General features: G+C 38.9%; 1 protein-coding gene across 2 annotated transcripts in view; it reads right to left on the reverse strand.

Annotated features, from left to right (window-relative positions):
* Positions 1 to 285: 285 nt before the first annotated feature.
* The window catches only part of cd302 (CD302 molecule), a 45874-nt gene continuing 24082 nt past the window's right edge, over positions 286 to 22077 (reverse strand). For both annotated transcript variants that reach the window (XM_072579433.1, XM_072579432.1), the window contains 2 exons: positions 13179 to 13211; positions 286 to 5298 (listed from right to left, as the gene is read on the reverse strand). In XM_072579433.1, coding sequence (XP_072435534.1) covers positions 5096 to 5298; positions 13179 to 13211 — 236 coding nt within the window. In that variant the 3' untranslated portion in view covers positions 286 to 5095. The remainder of the gene's footprint in view (positions 5299 to 13178; positions 13212 to 22077) is intronic.

Genomic DNA, 22077 nt, shown 5'->3' on the forward strand with positions numbered 1-22077 from the left:
AAAAGCTGCAAATTACACATTCCAGTCTGACCCACATATCTCAAACTGCACTCTAGTACACCTAGATACATTCAATTCCAAGAACTGCTAGCTTTTATGGTGTATTTTCCCCCTCTTGGCTGCCTCAGTCCCATGCCACAGAATTACCCTCCCTGCCTCTTCACTGTGTAAGGGCAATAGTACCTGGAGCACTCTGGAAATGACATAACTGTACATCACTAAATAGTGCAGTGTGGACACAGTTAAAATAGACTAGAAGAAAGATTCTGGAAGATCAACAGAAAAAAAACTACAATAGAACTTTATTCTTTGGAAACCAGGCCAAGGGTACATGGAGTTGAACACATAACTATAAGTCACAGTGTAGTATGTGCATGACTATCTTATTCAACAGTATTTAATATAAAGGCATTATAAAAGTGTTACATTAATCTTAAAGGCAGTCCTTCACACACCTGGAGTACTGTGCAGTTTTGCTATCCTTACTTAAGGAAAGATAAATGTGTCATAAAGGGAGTGCAGCAAAGGATCACCAGACTGATTCCTGGAGTAGCAGGTTTGAATTATGAAATGAAGTTGGGTTGACTGAGGCTGTTTTCATTGATGTTTAGAAGAATGTGAGATGACCTCATTGAGTTGATAGAATTTTGTCAGTATTGGTCCGAATAGATGCAGTGATGAAGGGTTTATGCTTAAAACATCAACTCTCCTGCTCCTCGAATGCTGCCTGACCTGTGCTTTTCCAGCACCACATTTTTCGAATCTGACTCTCCAGCATCTGCAGTCCTCACTTTCTCTCAGTCTATAAGGAACCCAAATTCAATGTGGCATCAAGCCACATTTTAAAAGATCTACCTCCCTTTTTTCCTTTAACACACTATTTCAAACATCCCCTCATTCATCAAGCTTTTCGCAATCTGACCTGCATTATTTGGCTTGGTATCATGCTTTATTTTATGGTGCTTCTGTGAAGCTCCTCAGGACTTTCTTCCAAACAGTGTTCAACATGGCAATTCCTCAACAAGGATGGGCAATAGGTTTTTGAGGTCTTCTTACCTATAACGTAGATCTGGAGTCTGGAGTCAAGACGAGGGTCATCCCTTATATTCCATTGCACTACCAATCGCTAAACAAATTGCAAGGTATAATTCTGTTAGAACGTGACAGACTGCTATTTGTGTAGTCTGTGAAAGTGCTTTCCAAAGTTGGTTCAAACTCCCATATGCTCGGAAGGACTCTGCAGCGTTGACTGCCTTTTTTGCTCCCCGTGCCAAGTTCGATACTAGTTGGATCTTATGGGTTTATTCCTATCAGACTTTTTCAAAACTCTTTAAATTTATTTGTTTTAAAGGCTTGTTAAACCTTTTCATAAAGCAATTAGGAATCAACCATGTTACTGTAGGTCATACATACAGAAATGAATGGGACATTTCCCTTCATAAAGAATTTAGAGAATCAGATGGATATGTACAACAATTCAGTAGCTTTGTGATCACTATTATTGAGCTTAGCTTTTTATTATGTATTTATATTTTCCAGCTACAATGGTGGGATTTAAACTTATTTCAAAAGACCATTAGTCAAGGCCTTGGATTTACCAGTCCTCTACAGTAAGTGCTTTGGTGTCATACAGAGAAACACAATTCAAATGCAAAAGAAAAAGAGGGCGTACCAGGAAAAAGGATTTACAAAGCAAGTTGTTTTGATGTAGAATACATAATTTGAAAGTTTGTTGGAAGCAGATTCAATAGTAATATTCTTCAAACTTATTAAGAGTAAAAGATGAGTGAAGGATAAAGTGGGGCTCATAGGAACAAGGAGGGTAAGCTGCTCAGTGAAGCAATGAATATGGAAGAGATACTAATTGAATACTTTGCTTCTGTCTTTACCAAATTAGAAAATGATGACATTGGCCAAGTTCAAAATACTGAGCAACTGAAATCAATCATGATAGATAAAGAGGTTCTAAAAAAGCACTTATATTGCAGAGAAATGAGAGGTAATGCATTTTCACAGAACACACACGAGGAGACAATACTGGCTCGATGGTACAATTTTGGGGGGAGTACAGGAGCAGTGAGATCTCAGGGTTCAATGCATAATTCTCTGAAGGTGGCCAGGCAAGTTGAAAAGCTATTGAGAAGGCTTGTAGAATCCTTTGGTTCATAACTAGAGGCATAGAGTGTAAAAGCAAGGAAGTGATGCAACATCTGTACAAATCATTGGTCAGACCACATTTGTAGTATTGTATTCAGTTCTCATTACTTTACTTAAAGAAGAATGGTAAAGCCCTGTAGAAAGAGTGCAAAGGAGTTTTACAAGAATGTTACCAGGAATGAGGGAGTTTAGATACAAAGGAAACATTAGAGAAATTGGGTTTATTCTTCTTGGAGCAGAGAAGATTACAAGGTGACCTTACTGTGGTGTTCAAAATGATAAACAATTTTGATAGAATAAAAAAGGATATTTTATTTCCACTAGTTGGTACGTCAATAACCAGGGTCACAATTTCAAGACTGTCAGCAAAAGAGCGACGAGTGAGATGAAGAGAAACTTCCTCACACAGTTGTTAAGATTTGGAATGATTTGTGAGATTCCATTGGAGGTTTCAAAAGAGAGCTGGACATACGAAAACGATGAATTTAGTGGGCTACATACAGAAGGCAAGAGAATGGGACTAGCTGGGCAGCTCTTTCACGAGGTGATTTGGACATGATGGGTTGAATGATGGCCTCCTTCCGTCCTGTAAAATTCTAACATCTTTCAAATGGAAATTGCATCAAATATACATGAAGAAGTGAAAATTTGTGCAGCCATAGGCAAACAGCATTGATTAAAGCTCTTTCAAACATCTAGCATGAAAAGTCGAGTGTGTAGTGCTGGAAAAGCACAGGTCAGGCAACATCTGAGGAGCAGGGGAATTGACGTTTTGGGCATTAGCCCTTCATCAGGAAACTTATGCCTGAAATGTCTATTCTCCTGCTCCTCGGATGCTGCTTGACCTGTTGTGCTTTGCCAACACCACACACCTGACTCTGATCTCTAGTATCTATAATCCTCACTTTCATCTAGCATGAAAAGGTGAGTGACCTCTTTTGGTGCAGCATTATTTCTCATGAATCATTCTTATGCAAATACAAGCGAGAAGGCTGTAATGTCTCTAGTTCGTAGTTTAGTAAATCGCTCATCAGAAACGATCAGTAGTTTGACCATGAACACAGCAAGTATGGCAGCAAATATTGACAATTTGGAGGTGCCGGTGTTGGACTAGGGTGTACAAAGTTAAAAATCACACAACACCAAGTTATAGTCCAACAGGCTCATTTGAAAGCTCTAGCTTTCGGAACACTGCTCCTGGACAACCACCTGATGAAGGAGCAGTGCTTCCAAATAAGCCTGTTGACTATAACCTGGTGTTGTGTGATTTTTAACTTAGCAAATATTGAATTAGGTAAGGATGAGAGCTCTACTCTTCAAAACAGTCTTGAAATACGCGAACAACACAGTAAAAGGTTGCTCAACTGCGTTGTGCTGGGCAGTTAGGTTGGACAATGTACAATTGAAGGAGGTACTTCAAGGAGAACAGCTGGATAGAAGAGAGGACAGATAAGAAAAGTACTGCAAGTATACTCTGAAGATTGAAGAGAGACAAACCACTCGTAAATCAGTGGTAGATAGTGAGAAGAGAGATTTAAAAGAAGAAAATAACAAAACAGAAGACATATTTCATCAAAGAAACATTCATGTAGCAAAAATCTTATGTAGTCAGACACGGGATTATGTGAAAGATATATTTACAATAAAACGCTTAACTACAAGTGACAAAAACATTGGAATATACTGAAATAACATACTGTTCTTTACAAATCATGTTGTCTCACCAAAATTAAAACCTCTCCATCTGCCTATTGATATTTTCCTTGGTCATTGTTTCTAAACCTACCCACCACAGATGTTAAACTCACTGGCCTATGGTTATCTGGACTATCCTTGTACCTTATTTTTAAGGATGTCATATTTTGCCACCCTTAAATTTCCTCCTCTTTTATCTACAAGGTTTGGAAGCTTATGGCAAGTGCGAACATTATCCTCCCCTCCAATGTCTTTAACAACCTGATACAAGATATTTGGATCACTAATCCACTCTCAGTACAGTTAACCTTATACATCCTTCCCCATCCCTGCCCCAGGTTTCACGTACTCCAAACCTCTATTCATGTTCCAGAACTACCCTTCCAATATTAGCCAACTCAGAACTGTCCATCTTCCTTATTCTTTTCAATTCTAAAAGACTATCAAAGCATCAACCTTCCAATGCATCTTTGACTTTGAAAAAACCATGAGATAAAACTTTACAATTAAATTGAACTTTTAATAACACAAGACTGCAGACTTCATAATTATGTGCACATTAGCATGTAATTAAAAAGTTTGAGCCCAGAGTAGCTATCAGAAGCTGCCAGATCAATTTGCAGGCTGAAATACCATTGCAACACTAACAAGAATATGATAAACAGGTAATAAATTCAAATAAGTGTCTTGATGTAGCTAGTAACCAGAGACACTTCATGCAAGGAAACCAAAAATTATTTCAACATTTGCATACTTTAAAAGACAAACATTTTAATACTGTAATGTTAATCCATGGCCACAACTGATTAAAAATAAATTCTTCAAAATCCAATGAAACCACTGAATTGTAGGAGAAACTTATTCATATATTTAAAAAAGTACAAGTTAAATAACTATTGAGGTTACTTTTCTTTTCCTATTGTTTTTAATTTGTGCCTTTATTCTGTAACTTTACGAAATTCATGTAAATCAAAGTTGATGCAAGTTAATAGTTGCTAAATTATTTAAATTAGATAACTGGTTAAAGTATATATTTAAAACATCAAGTTTTACATTCCAAGCTTTCCTTTATCTATTTGTTTAAAATGTTGCCTTTAGTAACTAAGACAAAAACATGGATCGAATATATAAAAATCAATATTTTAAAATTCTAACTATAGATAGCCAATGGCAACATAGCGTTGTTTCATCATTTATCAAAAATTACATTGTTAGTTATTTATCCCACATCATGATTAAAAGACTATGCTTCATATTCCCTTTCTTCATTCTCTACCAAAACACGGTCATCTGCAACTTGATCTGTTGGATGGTACTGAATGGAATTAAGTCCATTTGCAGCAAGACATTTTCTTTTGTATGCATACCATGTAATTATTGATATTATCACCAAAATTGCAGCAGATGAGATGATTAATGCTGTTGGTAATACATTATTTTTTCTGCCTAAAAAAAAACCAAAAAAATACATTGTTAATGGTTTGGACCCAATGAAGCAATATATTGTTACAATCTTTCTAGCCCAAGACTGCATTATCATTGTTAATGTGTCATCTGAAATAATGAAGCGTTGTGGAAAAAAATAGATGTGCTATTTAATTAAGTCTATCACAAAAATCAGGATACTCTCAGGCTAAGAGGAACCATATTCTTAAAGGAGAAATAGTTTAGACATAAGGTAACAAGGATCCCTTAAAATAAAGAGCTAAGTGCTAAAACTTGTTCATGTTCATATTACTGTGGTGCTTATATTAATAAAGTGTAATTTCACATATTTACATGCCACAATCACATTTGGCCAGAAATTGCTGGAAAGTTCCTTCAGTGTAGTGATGGTCACCATTATTAATTTGTAAAAACTCTAAGTGTTTGGGTGTAAATAAACTCAATCTCTGTACGTAGGTGAATAATTATCTGTTCCACTGTTGGCACTGCCAAAGGCAATAAAAGCTTCTCACCATGACAGAAATGAAATTACCCACTTAACTTAATGGCAATTGTGAAATCACTGGATTCATGAAAATATTATGTGTCCTGTCATTAAAGGCTGGGAAGTAATGTCACAAAGAACTCTCTGAATGAGGTAATTTATGGTCCTTAATCTTTGTGGCCCAGAAAGGAAAAAATGAAGCTGTGGAGTTTCACTTAAGCCTGTAGTAAACTGCACCTACAGTGTTTTCTTTGTCTCTTCAGTTACCTGTATTTTTAACACCATCTCTTGCCGTGCCCATACTTACCACAGTTGAAAGGAATTATTTCTCAGGACACAAAGCTGTATTGACAGTTAGACGATGGTCATTTAGAGTCAGAGTCATACAGCATGGAAACTGACGCCTCGGTCCAACAAGTCCACACTGACCACGATTCAAACTAAACTAGTCCCACTTGTCGGTGTTTGGTCCATAAACCTCTAAAGCTCTCCTATTCACGTACTTATCAAATGTCTTTTAAACATTGTTACAATGGCGGTTACCTGTGTCCACCACTTCCTCTAGTAGTTCATTCCACATACAGACTGTGGGAAAAAAAAAGTTGCTGCTCAAGTCTTTAAATCTTTCTGCTCTCACCTTAAGTATGCCCTCTTGTTTTGAACTCCCCCCCCCCCCCCCCCCCCACCTGAGGGAAAAGACCTTTGTTCGTCACCTTTTCTACACCCCTCAAGACTTTATAAATCTCTGTAAGGTCACTCCTCAACCTCCTACGGTCCAGCGAAAAATATCCTGGATATGGAGTTCCTGCCCTTCCTCACATTGCAGCAACATCTCCCTACCATACCCACTTATACAATGTGAATTACTAATTCATCTACTTTATTGTGGAAGCTCCACACATTAAGATACAATGCCTTAAGGCTTATCTTTTTAACATTCTTAGTCCTGTTCACGTTATACTGCATTTTGGTCCTATTTGATGTCTGTCATTGTATTCTGTGCCTATCATATTTCTTATCTCCCATTGTCTTTTGTTTTTACTCTCGTTTCCCTCACTTATATCTCCTTGTATAGGTTCATTTCCCTCTGTCATTTTAGTTTACACCCTCCCCAACTACACGAGCAAATACTCCCTCTAAGATATCAGTTCTGATCCTGTCCAGATGCAACCTGACTAGTTTGTACTAAAGACACTGGATACTGCCCCTGGCTTTCCCTTTTTCACCCATTAAATCATCTGACCTGATTTTCTTAGAACCCAAAAATCCATCAATCTCAGACTTGAATATACCCAATGACAGAGATTCCACTAGCCTCTAACATAGAGAATTCTAAAGATTCACAACACAGTGAAGAATTTTCTTCTCATTTCTCTTTAAAGGTGGTTGACCACTTAGCCTGAGATTATTTCTTTTAGTTCAAGATTTCCTATCGTTAGGAAACAGGCTCTCAGCATCAATCTGGTCAAGCCTACTCAGATTTTCTGTTATATTATTTCAAGGGACATGGACTTCACTCGCAAATCATCACTTCTTGGACTTAACTGTCCTGGAGAAGAACGTGGTAGTGAACTGCTTCTTGAAGCATTACAGTCCATTTGATGTAGGTACAGACACAATGTTGTTAGGAAAAGAATTCCAAATTTGTGTCTCAGTGACAGTGAGGAAACAGCCCTACAATTCCAGTCAGGATGTGTGTGGCTTGGAGGGCAAATTGTAGTTGGTGGCATTATCACACATGTGCTCCCTTGACCTTCTGCAAAGAAGTGATCATGGGGTTGAAAAATGTTATTTAAGGAGCTCTGGCGAGTTGCTGCAGGGCATCTTGTAAATAGTACACACTTGTTGCTACCGTGCATCGCTTGTTGAAAGACTGAACGATGAAGGTGATTTATAGGATGCTTTGTGCTGGATGGTTTTCATCTTCTAGAGTGTAGCTGGAGCTGTACTCATCCAGACAAATGGACAGTTGTTTATCAGGACTTTTGCTTGAAGATTGTGGACAGGCACTGTCGAGTCCAGCTGGGGGGAGGGGTCAGTTATTTGCCATAGAATTCCTACTCTCAGGCCTCCTCTTCTTGCTACAGTTCATTTGTACGGCTGGTCCAGTTCTGTTTTTGGACAGTGGTAACTCTTAACAAGTTGAACTTGTTGTAGAGAACTCAATAGTGGTAATGTAAAAAGAAATGGTTGCATTCCCCCTAACTGGAGATGATCATTGCTTGGTACTTGTGTGGTGCAAATGGTACTTGCCACTTTTCGGCGCATGCCTGGTTGTTGACATGTCCACATGCAACAAGCCCTGGACTCTGTGTGGATCTGAGCAGTCAGGTGCTGAATATGGTGCTGTCATCAGTTTTGCAGTGGTGACATATTGGAAATCAAGTCCCACTATTTCCAGGATCATGATAAATGTGAAGATTTAGTGAATTGACTGAAAATCCCAATTTGCCTCTGACAGATTGCTATCCAGGATAAACAGTGCATTTTACCAGTCCAAACATCACAAAACTAGATTGGCTTGTTTCATAATCCTTTAATCTTCAAAGAGGCCTTGATGTTATTTGCACATTGATGATCAGTCTATAGTTCATTGGTTGCATGGCTGGATCCAGGGCCTTTCTTTGTCTTTAGGTTTTAGAATAAATTTTGTCAGCCTGTGAATATAGTTTTTTTTGTTCCTTCACAGAAAAGGAGAAAACATTGATGCAACTGGCATCAGGAGGTCTCCTTGCTTCTCTCTGTCACTCCCATCACTGAATTGGTGTTAAACTGCAATCTAATCAGAGGCTTGTTGTTATGCGGAGCTCTCAAATTTTGGTGCTAATTGAAAAGCCAATCAAAAGACTGTCTGAGCAAATTCATTCTTAAGTACAGATGCTACTGCTTTCACTGGACTCAAAGACCCAGCTAGTTGGGGTGGGTCAGTTCGCTGGATGATGATTTACAATGCTGAGTGACAACCCCAGGATAGGTTCAATTCCCTCAGTGCTTGAAGTCAACATGGAAATACTGCCCCAGTTAGTTGGTGGATCTTGTGGTGCAGTGGTAATGTCCTATCTCTGTGCCATGAGGCCTGGGTTCAAATCTCATATGGAACCAGACATGTGAGATAACATCCCTGAACAGGTCAATTAAAATATTTGTCCCAGTTAGTTGAAGCTTTTCTGGTGCAGTGGTAGTGTCCCACCTCTAAGCCAAGAGGTCTGGGTTCAAGTTCTAGTTCTTACAAGACATATTATTAATCTACCTGCTCAGAGATGTTATTACATATCTCTCCCAGTTCATCAGGGGCTCTTGAGTTACAGTGATAATGTTGCTACCTCTGAACTAGGAGGCCTGATGCCATGGGGCGGCATGGTGGTTAGCACTGCTACTTCACAGTGTCAGAGATCCAGGTTCAATTCCTGCCTCAGGCAACTGTCTGTGTGGAGTTTGCACATTCTCCCCGTTTCTGTGTGGGTTTCTCCGGGTGCTCCGGTTTCCTCCCACAGTCCAAAAATGTACAGGTTAGGTGAATTAGCTATGCTAAATTGCCCATAGTGTTAGGTGAAGGGGTAAATGTAGGAGAATGGGTCTGGGTGGGTTGCTCTTCGGAGGGTCAGTGTGGACTTATTGGGCTGAAGGGCCTGTTTCCATACTGGTCAGTAATCTAATCTAATTTAATCATGATACTTAACAAATTCAGAGTCAATGTTAAGGGCTGCCTGGGTCACTCCCTCCTGACTGTATGCTATTGTGCTGCTACCTCTGGTGGGTCTGTCTACACCCAGGGATTGGTAATGATGTTGTTTGGGGCATCATCAATATACTGATAGTATGCTTCTGAGTGCACAATTATATCAGGCAGTTGTTAGACTATTGTGGGGAGTTAGTTTTCCCAATTTTAGCACAAGGCCCTAAAAGATGATTTTGCTGGCTTGATGAGACTGGATGTGCCACTGTTGTTGTTTCCAGCTGCTAGGTCAAAGCTGGGGTTGTTCATCCAGTTTCATTTTCTGTAATGGTTCTGTATTTGTTTTCTAGGCCATTTCAGAGGGTGGTCAACCACACTGCTATAGGTCTGAAGTCATATGTATTCAAAGGGAAGGACAGGAGACTTATTTCCTTAAATGTCATTAATAAACCAGATGAGTTTTTATGTTAGTTGTCATTGGTCTCACGGTAAGCATTAGAATCAATTTTAATTCTAGATTTAATTAATTTATTTTTAAAAATAGGGTGTGCTTGTTTCTACTGGAGTTTAGAAGAATGAAAGATGACCTGATTGAGTTGCGTATGATTCTGAATAGTCTCGACAAGGTGGAGGTGTCAGAGATCTACAGCAAAGCAAAAGGTCCTCTGCCCGTCACGTCCATGCCATTCAAAAACAACCCTCTAATTATTCTAATCCCGTTTTCCAGCACTTCACTGTCTCCCTTGGCGTTGCAAGTATACATCTAAATACTTCTTAAATGTTGCAGTTTATTGCCTCTACCACTCTTACAGGCAGAGAGTTCCCATGTCTCATCACACTATGGGTGAAAAGGTTTTCCTCAATTCCCTCCAAACCTTCTGTCTCACTCACTAGGATGCTTCTTCTTGTGGGTTAGTCCAGAACTAGGGGTCATTGTTTTAACATTAAGGGTCATCTTAGACAACAGAGAGGAGTTATTTCTCTTTGGAACTAACTGGCTCAAAAGGTAATGGAGGCAGGGTCATTGAATATTTTTAAGACAGAAGTGAGTAGATTTTGCACGGGAATCAAAGGTTATTGTGATTAAAAAAAAGTGTAGGAGAAACTTAGCAAAATGTAGAGAAATAAACTTTTAAAAATAGTTGACATCACAGAAGAGAAACTTTGGGAGGTCTTAGGGAATATAAAGGTGGATAAATCTCCAGGACCTGATCTAACACATCCCAAAACGTTGGTGGGAAGTAAGGGAGGAAGTTATGAGACCCCCTTGCAGAAATATTTTCATCATCTATAACTATGGGTGAGGTGCCTGATGACTGGAGTGTGGCTAATGTTATACCTTTGTTTAAGAAAAGTTGTAAGGAGAGTCTGACTTCGGGTTAGGATAAATTGTTGGGGGTGATTATAAAAGATAGGATTTATGGACATTTAGAGAGGCAAAAATGGATAGTCAGCATGGATTTGTGTGAAGAAAATAATGTCTCACAAATTTGATTAAGGTTTTTGAGGGAATTACCAAAAAGATTGATGATGGCACAGCAGATGTTGTTTACTGGGATTTAGTAAAGTCTTTGACAAGTTTCTTCATGCTAGACTAATGAGCAAAGTTAGGTCAGATGGGATTCAGGATGAACTTGCCAATTGGATACATAGTTAGCAAAATGGCAGGAGACAGAGAATAAAGGTTGAGGGTTGTTTTTGGACTGAAGGTCTGTGACCAGGAGTGTTCCACAGGGATCGGTTCTTGATCCTCCTTTGTTTCTCATTTATATAAATGATTTGGATAAGAATATAGAAGGTATGGTTGATAAGTTTGCAGACAACACCAAAACTGGTTGCTTTATAGACAGTGAAGAAGGTTTTCGAAGATTACAAAGGGATCTTGATTGAATGGGTCAATGATCTGAAAAATGGCAGATGGAGTTCAATCTGGATAAACATGAAGTATTGCATTTTGGTACAATAAATAAGGGTAGGGCCTTGGGTAAATTGTAGAAAAGAGGGACTTAGAGTAGCAGGTACATAATTCTTTGAAGTTTGTGTCACATATAGACAGGGTGGTTAAAAAGGCGTTTGGCACACTTGCCTTTATTGCTCAGTCCTTGGAGTAGAGGAGTTGGGAAGTCATGTTGAAGTTGTACAGGACATTGGTAAGGCCTCTTCTGAAATACCGAGTCCAGTTCTGGTCGCACAGTTATAGGAAGGATATTATCAAGCTGGAAAGGGTTCAAAAGAGATTTACCAGAATGTTGCTGGGTATGGAAGGTGTGAGTTGTAAAGAAAGACTAGATAAGCTGGGACTTTTTTTGTTGGTGCCTAAGAGGTTGACAGGCGATTTGATAAAGTTTATAAAATAATGAGAGGTATAGATAGAGATAATGATAGTTATATTTTTCCTAGGGTGGGGATTTCAAGACTAGAGGGCATATTTTTAAGGTGAGAGGAGAGAGATTTAAAAACGTCAAGGCAAATTTTCTTTTTTAACACAGAAGTAGTTCGTGTGTGGAATGAACTTTGAGTAATTGGTGGATGCGGGTACAATTACAATGCTTAAAAGACATTTGGATAGATATATGTATAGGAAAAGTTTGGAGTGATATGGGTCAGGAGCAGGGATGTGGGACAAGTTTAGTTTGGGATGATGTTTGGCATGGACTGGTTGGACTGAAAGATCTGTTTCCTTGTTGTATGACTCTCTGTGGTGGCATCTGTGTAGAGAGAAATAGACTTAACATTTCAAGTCTAAAAATGACTCTTCTTCAGAATTGGTGATTATTGTGGATAGATGGGAATGAAGAATACAGAACACAAACAGATCAGCCATTGAATGGTAGAGCTGGCTCAAAGGGGACATCTTTCAATTGCAAATCTATTCATCATTATCTTACAAATATCAACAACATTGGCTCCAAGATCTTGTGAAGCAGATATTTCCAAAGATGCACAAGCCTCAATGGACTATGGGTACTCCTAATTCATAAGCTTCACCAGCTGCCATAGCAGGATTTGAACCTACATCCCCAGAACATTAGCCTGGGCTTCTGGTCCACTGACATTACCACTGCACTACCACATTCTCGATTTGTTTTAAATGATATCACCTCTCATTCTCTTAAACCTAATACAGGAATTTTATTTTACTAAAAAAATACAGAACAACAGATGCTGGAAATCTGAAACAAAAATCAAAATTACTGTTGAAATTCAGCAGGTTTGACTGCACTTGTAGAGAGAAAGCAGAGTCAACATTTCAGTCTAGTGACCCTCTTTTAGAGTGAGAATTCTTTTCTTCTTACAAATGACCTCCTTCATCTCAAAAATTAATCAAGTGATCCCTCGCTGCACTTCCTTCCCTAAGATAGAGTAATAGAAGACAAAATACATAGATTTTGGTTTGCAATTGCTCTCTGTTTATTTGAAAGTAGTATAATTGATATATTAGATAGATACTCTACTGTTACTGATGGACAGTATGTGAATGGAATGTACTTCATGTGTCAAACAGATTTATACGTTTTATTAGTTTTATAAATCTGCCTGATCATTTACTCTTTCACTCCTCAAGGAAGTTGTCCCTGACACTGGACGTCATGGCACCCAAGTTACACTTTTATTTTGATCTTAGATAATACGAAAAAGCATCAATTCTTTAAGATACCATGAATAAAAAACATTTTCAGATCAAGTGTTTAAAATAATGTATTTGATACGTAAACTCACCTCTTGAACATTTTTCTCCATCAGGTACAGCAACTAGAAAAGAAAACTTCCATGATTTCCAAGTAAAGTGACAAGCTGTATGTACAGTAATGCTAATGTGACAACTGAGGCGAGATGAGTGTACTACCACTCTAATCTCACTGCTTCATAGGTCACAACATAAAATAAAAATATACTTCCCTGTTATCGAGATGGCCAATAAAATACCTTAACATATCATGTTTAAAATGAAAAAATTCAATCAAGTTTCATTAGTAAAGACAATTGTTGATTTATCAAAACCTTTATTCAAGGAGAATAAAATAATGATTAACATACAGTTAGTATTATGAAAGTATACATGTTTATTCCTCAAAATAATTTCAAAACTCAAGCATTCAAGGTGAAAGGATTTCAAAAAAATACGTATAAACTAAGAACAGGAGTAGCCATTTGGCCCTTTGAACCTGATCTGCCCTTCAATATAATCAAGCAGATCCTCTGTTTCAATGCCATACTCTTGCTTTCTTCCCATACTCTTTGGATGCCTTTAAAATCTAAACATCTACCTATCTTGAACTTATTCAGTGTGTTGGACTCCACAGCCTTCTGTGGTACAAAATTCCACAGGATCACTGCCATTTTAGTGAAGAGAATCTTTCCTCATCTCAATCTTAAATAGTCCACTCTTATCCTGAGACCAAGAACCCTAGTTTGAGATTCCCCACTAGGAAAAACATCCTCTTTGCATAGAGTCTATCCAGCCCTGTTTGGGATTTATCTGCAGAGACTGGGTTAGCAAATACAATATTGTGAAGCTCCTTCAATTACTCTTTCAGAGGAAGAAGTAAATTAAGTCAATAAGATGGCTTTTTCAGGAACAGAAGATATCAGCTAGGCCGCCCTAACTCATAGGATTCTTGTTCCCTACCAAATTTCAGACAATAACGTAACATTCTTCATGCAGATACCACACAGTAAACAAGGGTTTACAGCAAAGCAACAGATATCACCAATCCTGCCATTTCTAGGAGCCCTTGTTTAGAATGCAACTTCAATATCCATAGTAACTTTTCAATGCTCTCTTCTAAAGAAGCAATTCAGGTATTTCTGCAAGATTATTCAACTTGCTACAATCCTTCAAAACATAAGTCCTCCATGAAATACTAAACATGACATCAGTTGTCACACTAGTGCTAGCTAATTAATTACCTGTAGAGCTGGGAAAGAAATCTAAGACCTAATAGATACCTCAATGTAAATCTGAGCTAAAAAAAACCCGCAGGGAATGTTCTATAATATTCAGAGTAAACTCAAAATGATACGTTGATTGGTAGCTTTTCTGCTTATCAAGGCTTTGTTAACATTTATTTATTATAGTAAATCAATGCCAGATACGTGCCAGCCTTAGATCACAGGTGGCAATCACTCATGGTCAAAAAGACTTGTGGGTTTGAGTCCCACTTTGGTAAAGAGGTGGTTAAAGTGCAGAATTCAGGAGAGGTTATTAAAATTTCCAGCATACACACAAGTAGGACAGAGTGTATGGAAAGGGTTAATAATCAAACTTCAAGCACATTGGACAAACGAATGACAACGAGAAGAGGGATGGTTAATAGAGGACTGAAGGTGTTATATCTGAATATAAACAGTATAAGGAATAAGGTAAATGAGCTTGTGACGCAGATCAAAATTGGCAGGTATGATGTGGTGGGCAAGGCAGAGACGTGGCTGCAAGAGGATCAGGACTGGGAGCTGAATATTCAAGAATATACATCCTATCGAAAAGAGAGGCAGGTGGGCAGAGTGGGTAGGGTTGCCTTATCAGTAAGAAATGAAATGGGGTCAGTTCGTGCAGAATCTGTGTGGGTGGAATTGAGGAAGCGCAAAAGTAAAAAAAAACATATTTGGAGTTATGTACAGGCCTCCAAACAGGACTCAGGAGCTGGGGCACAAAATGCATAAGGAGATAGAAAAGATATGTAGGAAAGTTACAGTGATCATGGGGATTTCAATATGTAGGTGGACTGGGAAAATCAGGTTGGTAGTGGATTGCAAGAAAAGATATTTGTAGAATGTCTACAAAATGGAGCAGCTTGTGGTGGAGCCCACTAGGGAACAGGCAGTACTGGATTTAGCGTTGTGCAGTGAGGCAGACTAAATGAGGGAGCTTAAGGTGAAGGAACCCTTAGGAGACGGTGATCATAATATGATTGAATTTAGTGTGCAATTTGAGAACAAGATGATAGAATCAGAGGTAATGGTATTACAGCTGAATAAAGGCAACTACAAAGGCGTAAGGGAGGAGCTAGGTAGAAGAGACTGGGAGTTTTGGGGGTAATTCAGGAGACAGCAGAGATTCATCCCAATGTAAAAGAAGGTAAAACCAATGACTGCAGATACTGGAAACCAGAGTCTAGATTAGAATGGTGCTGGAAAAGCACAGCAGTTCAGGCAGCATCCGAGGAGCAGTAAAATCGTCGTTTCGGGCAAAAGCCCGATGTTTCCTGATGAAGGGCTTTTGCCCGAAATGTCGATTTTACTGCTCCTCGGATGCTGCCTGAACTGCTGTGCTTTTCCAGCACCACTCTAAGCTAGCCCAGGGTAAAAGAAGCAAGGTACAGGAAGGATGAGGCAACCATGGCTGACAAGGGAAATCAGGGATAACATAAAAGCAAAAGAGAAAGCATATAATGTGGTGGACGGCAGTGGGAAACCAGAGGATTGGGAAGCTTACAAAGACCAACAGAGGTCAACAAAAATAAATGAGGGAGAAAATTATATATAAAGGAAGACTGTAAGAGTTTTTTTAGATATATAAAGAGAAAAAGAGAGGCAAAAGTGGACATTGTACTGCTGGAAAATGACCCTGGAGAGACAACAGTGGGGAATAAGGAAATGGCCTTCATGTCAGTCTTCACTGTGGAAGACACGAGTAAGATCTCAAAAATTCAAGAGAGTAAGGGGGTAGAGCTGAGTATGGTCATCTTCACCAAGGAGAAGGTGCTAGAAAAACTGAATGACCTGAAGGTGGATAAATCACCTGGACCCGACCCCAGAGTTCGAAGAGAGATAGCTGAAGAGATAGCGGAGGGGTTAGTGGTGATCTTTCAGGAATCAGGAAGGGTCCCAGAGGACTGAAAAATTACTAATGTGACACCTCTGCTTATAAAGGAAGAAAGACACAACAGGAAAAATTACAGACCTATTATCCTAATCTCGGTGGTAGGCAAGATCCTGGAATCCATTGTGAAGGATGAGACTTCTAAATACTTGGACCGTCTCGTAAAATATGGCAAAGTCAGCATGGTTTCATCAAGGGGAGGTCATGCCTGACAAATCTGCTAGAATTCTTTGAGGAAGTAACGAACAGGTTAGACCAAGGACAGCTAATGGATGTTATCTACTTGGACTTCAAGAAGGCCTTTGACAAGGCGCCACGCAGAAAGCTGCTGACTAAGATAAGGGTCCGTGGTGTCAGAGACTAGGTGCTAGCATAGATAGAAGATTGGCTGTCTGGCAGAAAGCAGAGAATGGAGATAAAAGGGTCCTTCTCAGGATGGCAGTCAGTGACAAGTGGTGTTCCATGAGGCTTAGTTTTGGGACCACAATTTTTCACGTTATACATTAACGATCTAGATGAATGAACAGAGGTTATTCTGGCTAAGTCTGCAGATGCTAAAAAGATAGGTAGAGGGACAGGTAACATTGAGGAGACAAGAAGGCTGCAGCAAGATTTATACAGTTTAAGACAGTGGGCAAAGAGGGAGAGATGGAGTACAACATGAAAAAGCGAGAGGTCATGCACTCTGATAGGAAGAAGAGGAATGGACTACTTTCTGAATGGAGAGAAAATTCAGAAGTCTGAAGTGCAAAGAGACTTAGGAGTTCTAGTCCACAATTCTCCAAAGGTAAATTTGCAGGTTGAGTCAGTAGTTAGGAAGTTAGTAGTTAGCAAATGCAATGATGGCATTTATTTTGAGAGGTCTTGAATATAAGAGCAGGGATGACCTTTTGAGCCTCTATAAGGCTGTAATCAGACAACATTTGGAGTATTGTGCGCAGTTTTGGGCCCCATATCTCAGGAAGGATGTACTGCCCTTGGAGCGTGTTCACAGGAGGTTCAAAAGAATGGTCCCAGGAATGAAAAGCTCAACATATGAGGAATGTTTGAGGACTCTGGGTCTATACTTGATGGAGTTTAGAAGGAAGAGGGGGATCTAATTGAAACATAAGGAATACTGAATGACCTGGACAGAGTAGATGTTTCCATTGGTAGGAGAGATTAGGACCTAAGGATACAGCTTCAGAGTCAAGGGAAGACGTTTTAGAATGGAGATAAGGAGAAACCTCTTCAGCCCGAGAGTGGTGAATCTATGAACTTCATTGCCACAGAAGACTGAGGAGGCCAGGTCATTGAGTATATTTAAGATGGAGATAGATAGGTTTGAGTATCAAAGGGATCAAGGGTTATGGGGAGTAAGCGGGAGAATGGGGTTGAGAAACTTATCAGTCATGATTGAATGGTGGAGCAGACTTGATAGGCTGAATGGCCTAATTTCTGCTCTTACATCTTATGGTCTTTAGATATGAGCTCATAATGCAGGTTGCTAACTTGAGTGACTTGCTCAGAAATGCTCCCTTTTAGATAAAATGTTAAATCACATTCCTGTCTAAGTTAGTGCTTCCCAAACATTTTCCCTCAGTGATCCCATTTCAAGAATTGAAAATTGCTGCAATCCTTCAGTTAGAACTGAGAGAGAGTGTGTGTTATAATTTTATTAGAGCTTCATAATGGCCATAGCTGCCTCCAAGCTCTCAGTCCCAGTAGTTCAGACCATGAGCCTACTTTGGGAAGCCAAGCTTTAGTTGCTCATAAAATCTTCTATGGTACAGTTTGAAGAGCAGATAAATTGTCCTACTCATGCTCACCAACCACCACATAAATTATCTGTTCGTTTATCTCCATCATTGATAGGACATTGACTATGAAAATAGGTTGCCATATTTCCTTTCATCATAACTTTAAATATATACTGAAAAGTTTGTATATTTGACTGTGAAGTGTTCAGGATCATAAGAATTACAAATACAAGTGCCTGGAATCTTTATTAGCATTCTGCTAAGATGAGCATTTTCTGGAAAGGAACTACTGATCTCTGGCCCAGATAATCTGAATTGAAATCTCATTTGCCCTGGAGATGTGTCACACAATATCAGAACAGGTTTTTTTCTTTAAAAATCACAATAATGTACTACATCACACATTGCAGAGCTGAAAGGTATTTTCACATGATCTGTCTGAACAGAGAATATCAAATATCTCAGATTGCTGAAACCTTCTGGCAGGGCAAATCTTCAAAAAGAAAGGTTTTCAAAGTTTCTGCAAAGGCAGATGCCAAGTGGTTTTAATGGATGAGAAAAAAATCCATTGAACTCACTGTATGGAATAATGCTTTATAAAGGCCCTGAATGTGTGATGCAGATTGAAATTTAATGGACATAGTCAGTCGTTTACATTGCTTTAGAAATACACATAATGCATAATTATTAAGATCACTAAATTATTCAGCATACAGGAATCAGAATAACTTGGGCCCCTGCAGAGGGATCCATCCTGAAAGTAACATCTTACTTCTACATGGCACCAGATAAAAAAACTGAGACAAAAATCTAGGAAAGAAAACTAGGTAAGAATTCTCTAATCTCTAGAAACTGTCCATCAGTCTGAAAGATCAAATATAGCAGAAACAGGAAAGGGGCTTAAAATTAAATAATTCAACTAAGACAAAAACTAAAAACTTTTCATATTGGAAATTTATGGTTTTATTGGATAAAAGGTGAAATAATTTTTCAGAGGTCAGCATCCCATCACCAATCACCCTTTAATTACAAATGCATAACATTTAACGATAGAATGCCTCTTACAAAGTCATGCTTTCTGGGGCTCAATATCCCTGACATTCACCTTTATATGTCAGCCAGGTCTCCCTGATTGGACCAGGTAACAGTCCCACTCAGGAAAATCATACTGTCTGAGGTCCAGCTGGCTGATCTCATCACAATCACTGCAAGAGGCAGGGCTTAAGCTGCCCCTTGTTCCCACGTCAGAAGACACAGTCATAGAGATGTACAGGATGGGAACAGACCCTTTGGTCCAATCCGTCCATGCTGACCAGATAGCCCAACCTAGTTCCACCTGCCAGCACCAGGCCCATATCCCTCCAAACCCTTCCTATTCATATACCCATCCAGATGACTTTTAAATGTTGCAATTGTACCAGCCTCCACCACATCCTCTGGCAGCTCATTCCACACATGCACCACCGTCTGTATGAAAAAGCTGCCCCTTAGATCTGTTTTCTATCTTTCCTCTCTCACCCTAAACCTATGCCCTCTAGTTCTGGACTCCCCCACTCCAGGGAAAAGACTTTGCCTATTTATCCTAATCATGCCCCTCATTATTTTATAAACCTCTATAAGGTTACCCCTCAGCCTCCGACGTTCCAGGGAAAACAGCCCCAACCTGTTCAGCCTTTCCACATAGCTCAAATCCTCCAATCCTGGCAACAAAATCACTTGGCATTCATGAAGTGTTTCCAGTAAGAATCTTGCCAGAAAGAGGGAGCTCACTAGCATCATCCAGGAAATGTCCAGTGTTGTAAAATTGGGATTGCTGCAGAAGCATCTGAAGAAACAGGAAAGAGTTTAAGAGGCAAACAACTGTCAAACACAATTACGTCACTCACTGATGGCTGCAGCAAGTCTTCTGCCGAACTAGGGAGGAAGAATGGTGAGTATTAAGTCCCCTTTCTACTCCAGAGCCTTCGTACAACTATCCCCGGAACTACATTAAGTTCAACCTGGCGGTGTATGGGAACTAGAATGAATGAGATGTAAACATTCCAGGAACATGTTCTTGCAACCCATCATGTTCCACAACATTTGTGTGCAATCGACAGGGAAGGTGCAGCTGCCATCAGTACTCACAGAAATTAAGGTGGAAAAAGAGAAATGCAGATTGAAGCACAGACAACACAAAGTCACCCTGTCCAAAATTTGCTCCCTTTTCTCTTGCTACCTTGATACTCAAAGATCCAACCCTCAAACTTATCTGTTCAGGTGTCTGTGTAATACATTCATGTATTAATTTGTGAAGAGCTAATTGAAAAATCCCAATTAAAATACATTGTTATCCTGTTTAATTAGTGAACATGCTACAAAACAGAGTAAGCCAATCAATGAGTTATTGCATTTTGCTCTCTATCTATGTCCTTTATGCATGTCTGCATTGACATATTCTAATCAATGGAGACATTTGCTTTTCTTCGATGCATAAAGTGCACTGCACGGATCAATGCATACCATTTGACTGCAGCGCAGAGCACACTCAGCGTGTTAAATGATTTGTACCTTACCTGCCTGTTTGCTAACATTAATTTAATTTGCTCCACATATGATTGTGTCAGGAGCAGACGTTTAATCACTGATGTCACCGAATGAATTATGGGGATTTTATTCCAGTTTTGCTTAGGAAGGAAGAAGGAAGACAAGATTAAATATTCTGGTATGAATATTAATCTTGTGCATAAGAAACACCCAATCCAGATAGATTAGTTGACCCCTTCCTGTCTATTTAGCTAATGTTTTCTTGTTGTGAGGCGAAAACCTTTTGAAGAGGTGGCAGAGTTAACCAGTATTTGCAGCACATTGATGCAAAATCAAATTTTTCTTAGTTGCCTTTATTGATCTGATGGCTCAACATTTTCTTTGTTTGAATCAATTTGCATAACTTAGTGCAAATTCTGTAGATAACTATAAATAAAATACTTCTTTCCTTGTTACATCAAAAACTAAAAGAAACCTTCAAAATGCAATCTTAAATTGTCAAAATAGTTAACCTAAAATAATGTAATTCTCACTAAATTTTCCACTGGAGGTGCACAGCATTCCAAAGTTTTATACTAATGTGGATCCCAGACTTGGGGTACTTTAAACCTTGAGTGAGTTTGAATGCAGTTTTCTGGAAGTACATCATCACTGAAGAGTATATGGCTCTTGTGAAGGCAAAGTATAAAGTAATGACTACATGTTTCCACAACGAAAGATAACAGAGAAAGATAAATGTCAATTAAGGACAAATATACAATGATAATTATGTTTAATACAGTCACTAAGATGGACAAGTATATTCAGACCTCCATTACCTCCGGTCATATATTGATCATTTGGAGTTAATTTAGATGAGTATGTACAAGAAGGGAGCATGGGAAATGGAGAAATTGAAAATATACAACTGGTATACAAAAAGGTACGAGACATTGCTTTGGCCATTGCTTTAATACGGTGAGCAATTTTGGGGATGCCATGAGGATAGATATTTAAGCTATCGCCAAAATTTAAATATATTAATATGATTATATAGATGAGAGAACGGTTATAGATTAGAGACTTGAAGAATGTGAATTTTGTTTACTATGGCAAATAACATCAAATAGAATTATTTAAGTTTTTAGAATGCTTGACTAAGGGATCATGCTATAGTTAACAAGGGGACATAAATTTTTAGGGATAGTACAATAAGGTGGATCATTTGCATTTTCTGCAGATGTGATTAAGAGTTCTGAAGGGGGTGTTGCTTGCTCAGTGTCAGGGTTAAGGACATTTCCACTTTGCTAGGGAACTTGAGATGGGATGAGAAGGGGCCAGTTATAAATGGTCTACTTTAGAAACAATGACATGGTTAGAACCAGGAAGGGTGAAGAATGTTAATTGGACAGTCAAACTTTGCTGATTTGAGAGTAAATTAGTAAATCAAAAACTGGTATCTTAAGTCTGAAAACTAATTATATATGGTTGAGGGGTACTTTGGCTCAGGCGCAAGGGGGACCTGGACTAAAATATGACAGTGGATAGTGTC

Source organism: Chiloscyllium punctatum, chromosome 10 (genome assembly GCF_047496795.1).
Source record: "Chiloscyllium punctatum isolate Juve2018m chromosome 10, sChiPun1.3, whole genome shotgun sequence".
NCBI lineage: Eukaryota > Metazoa > Chordata > Chondrichthyes > Orectolobiformes > Hemiscylliidae > Chiloscyllium > Chiloscyllium punctatum.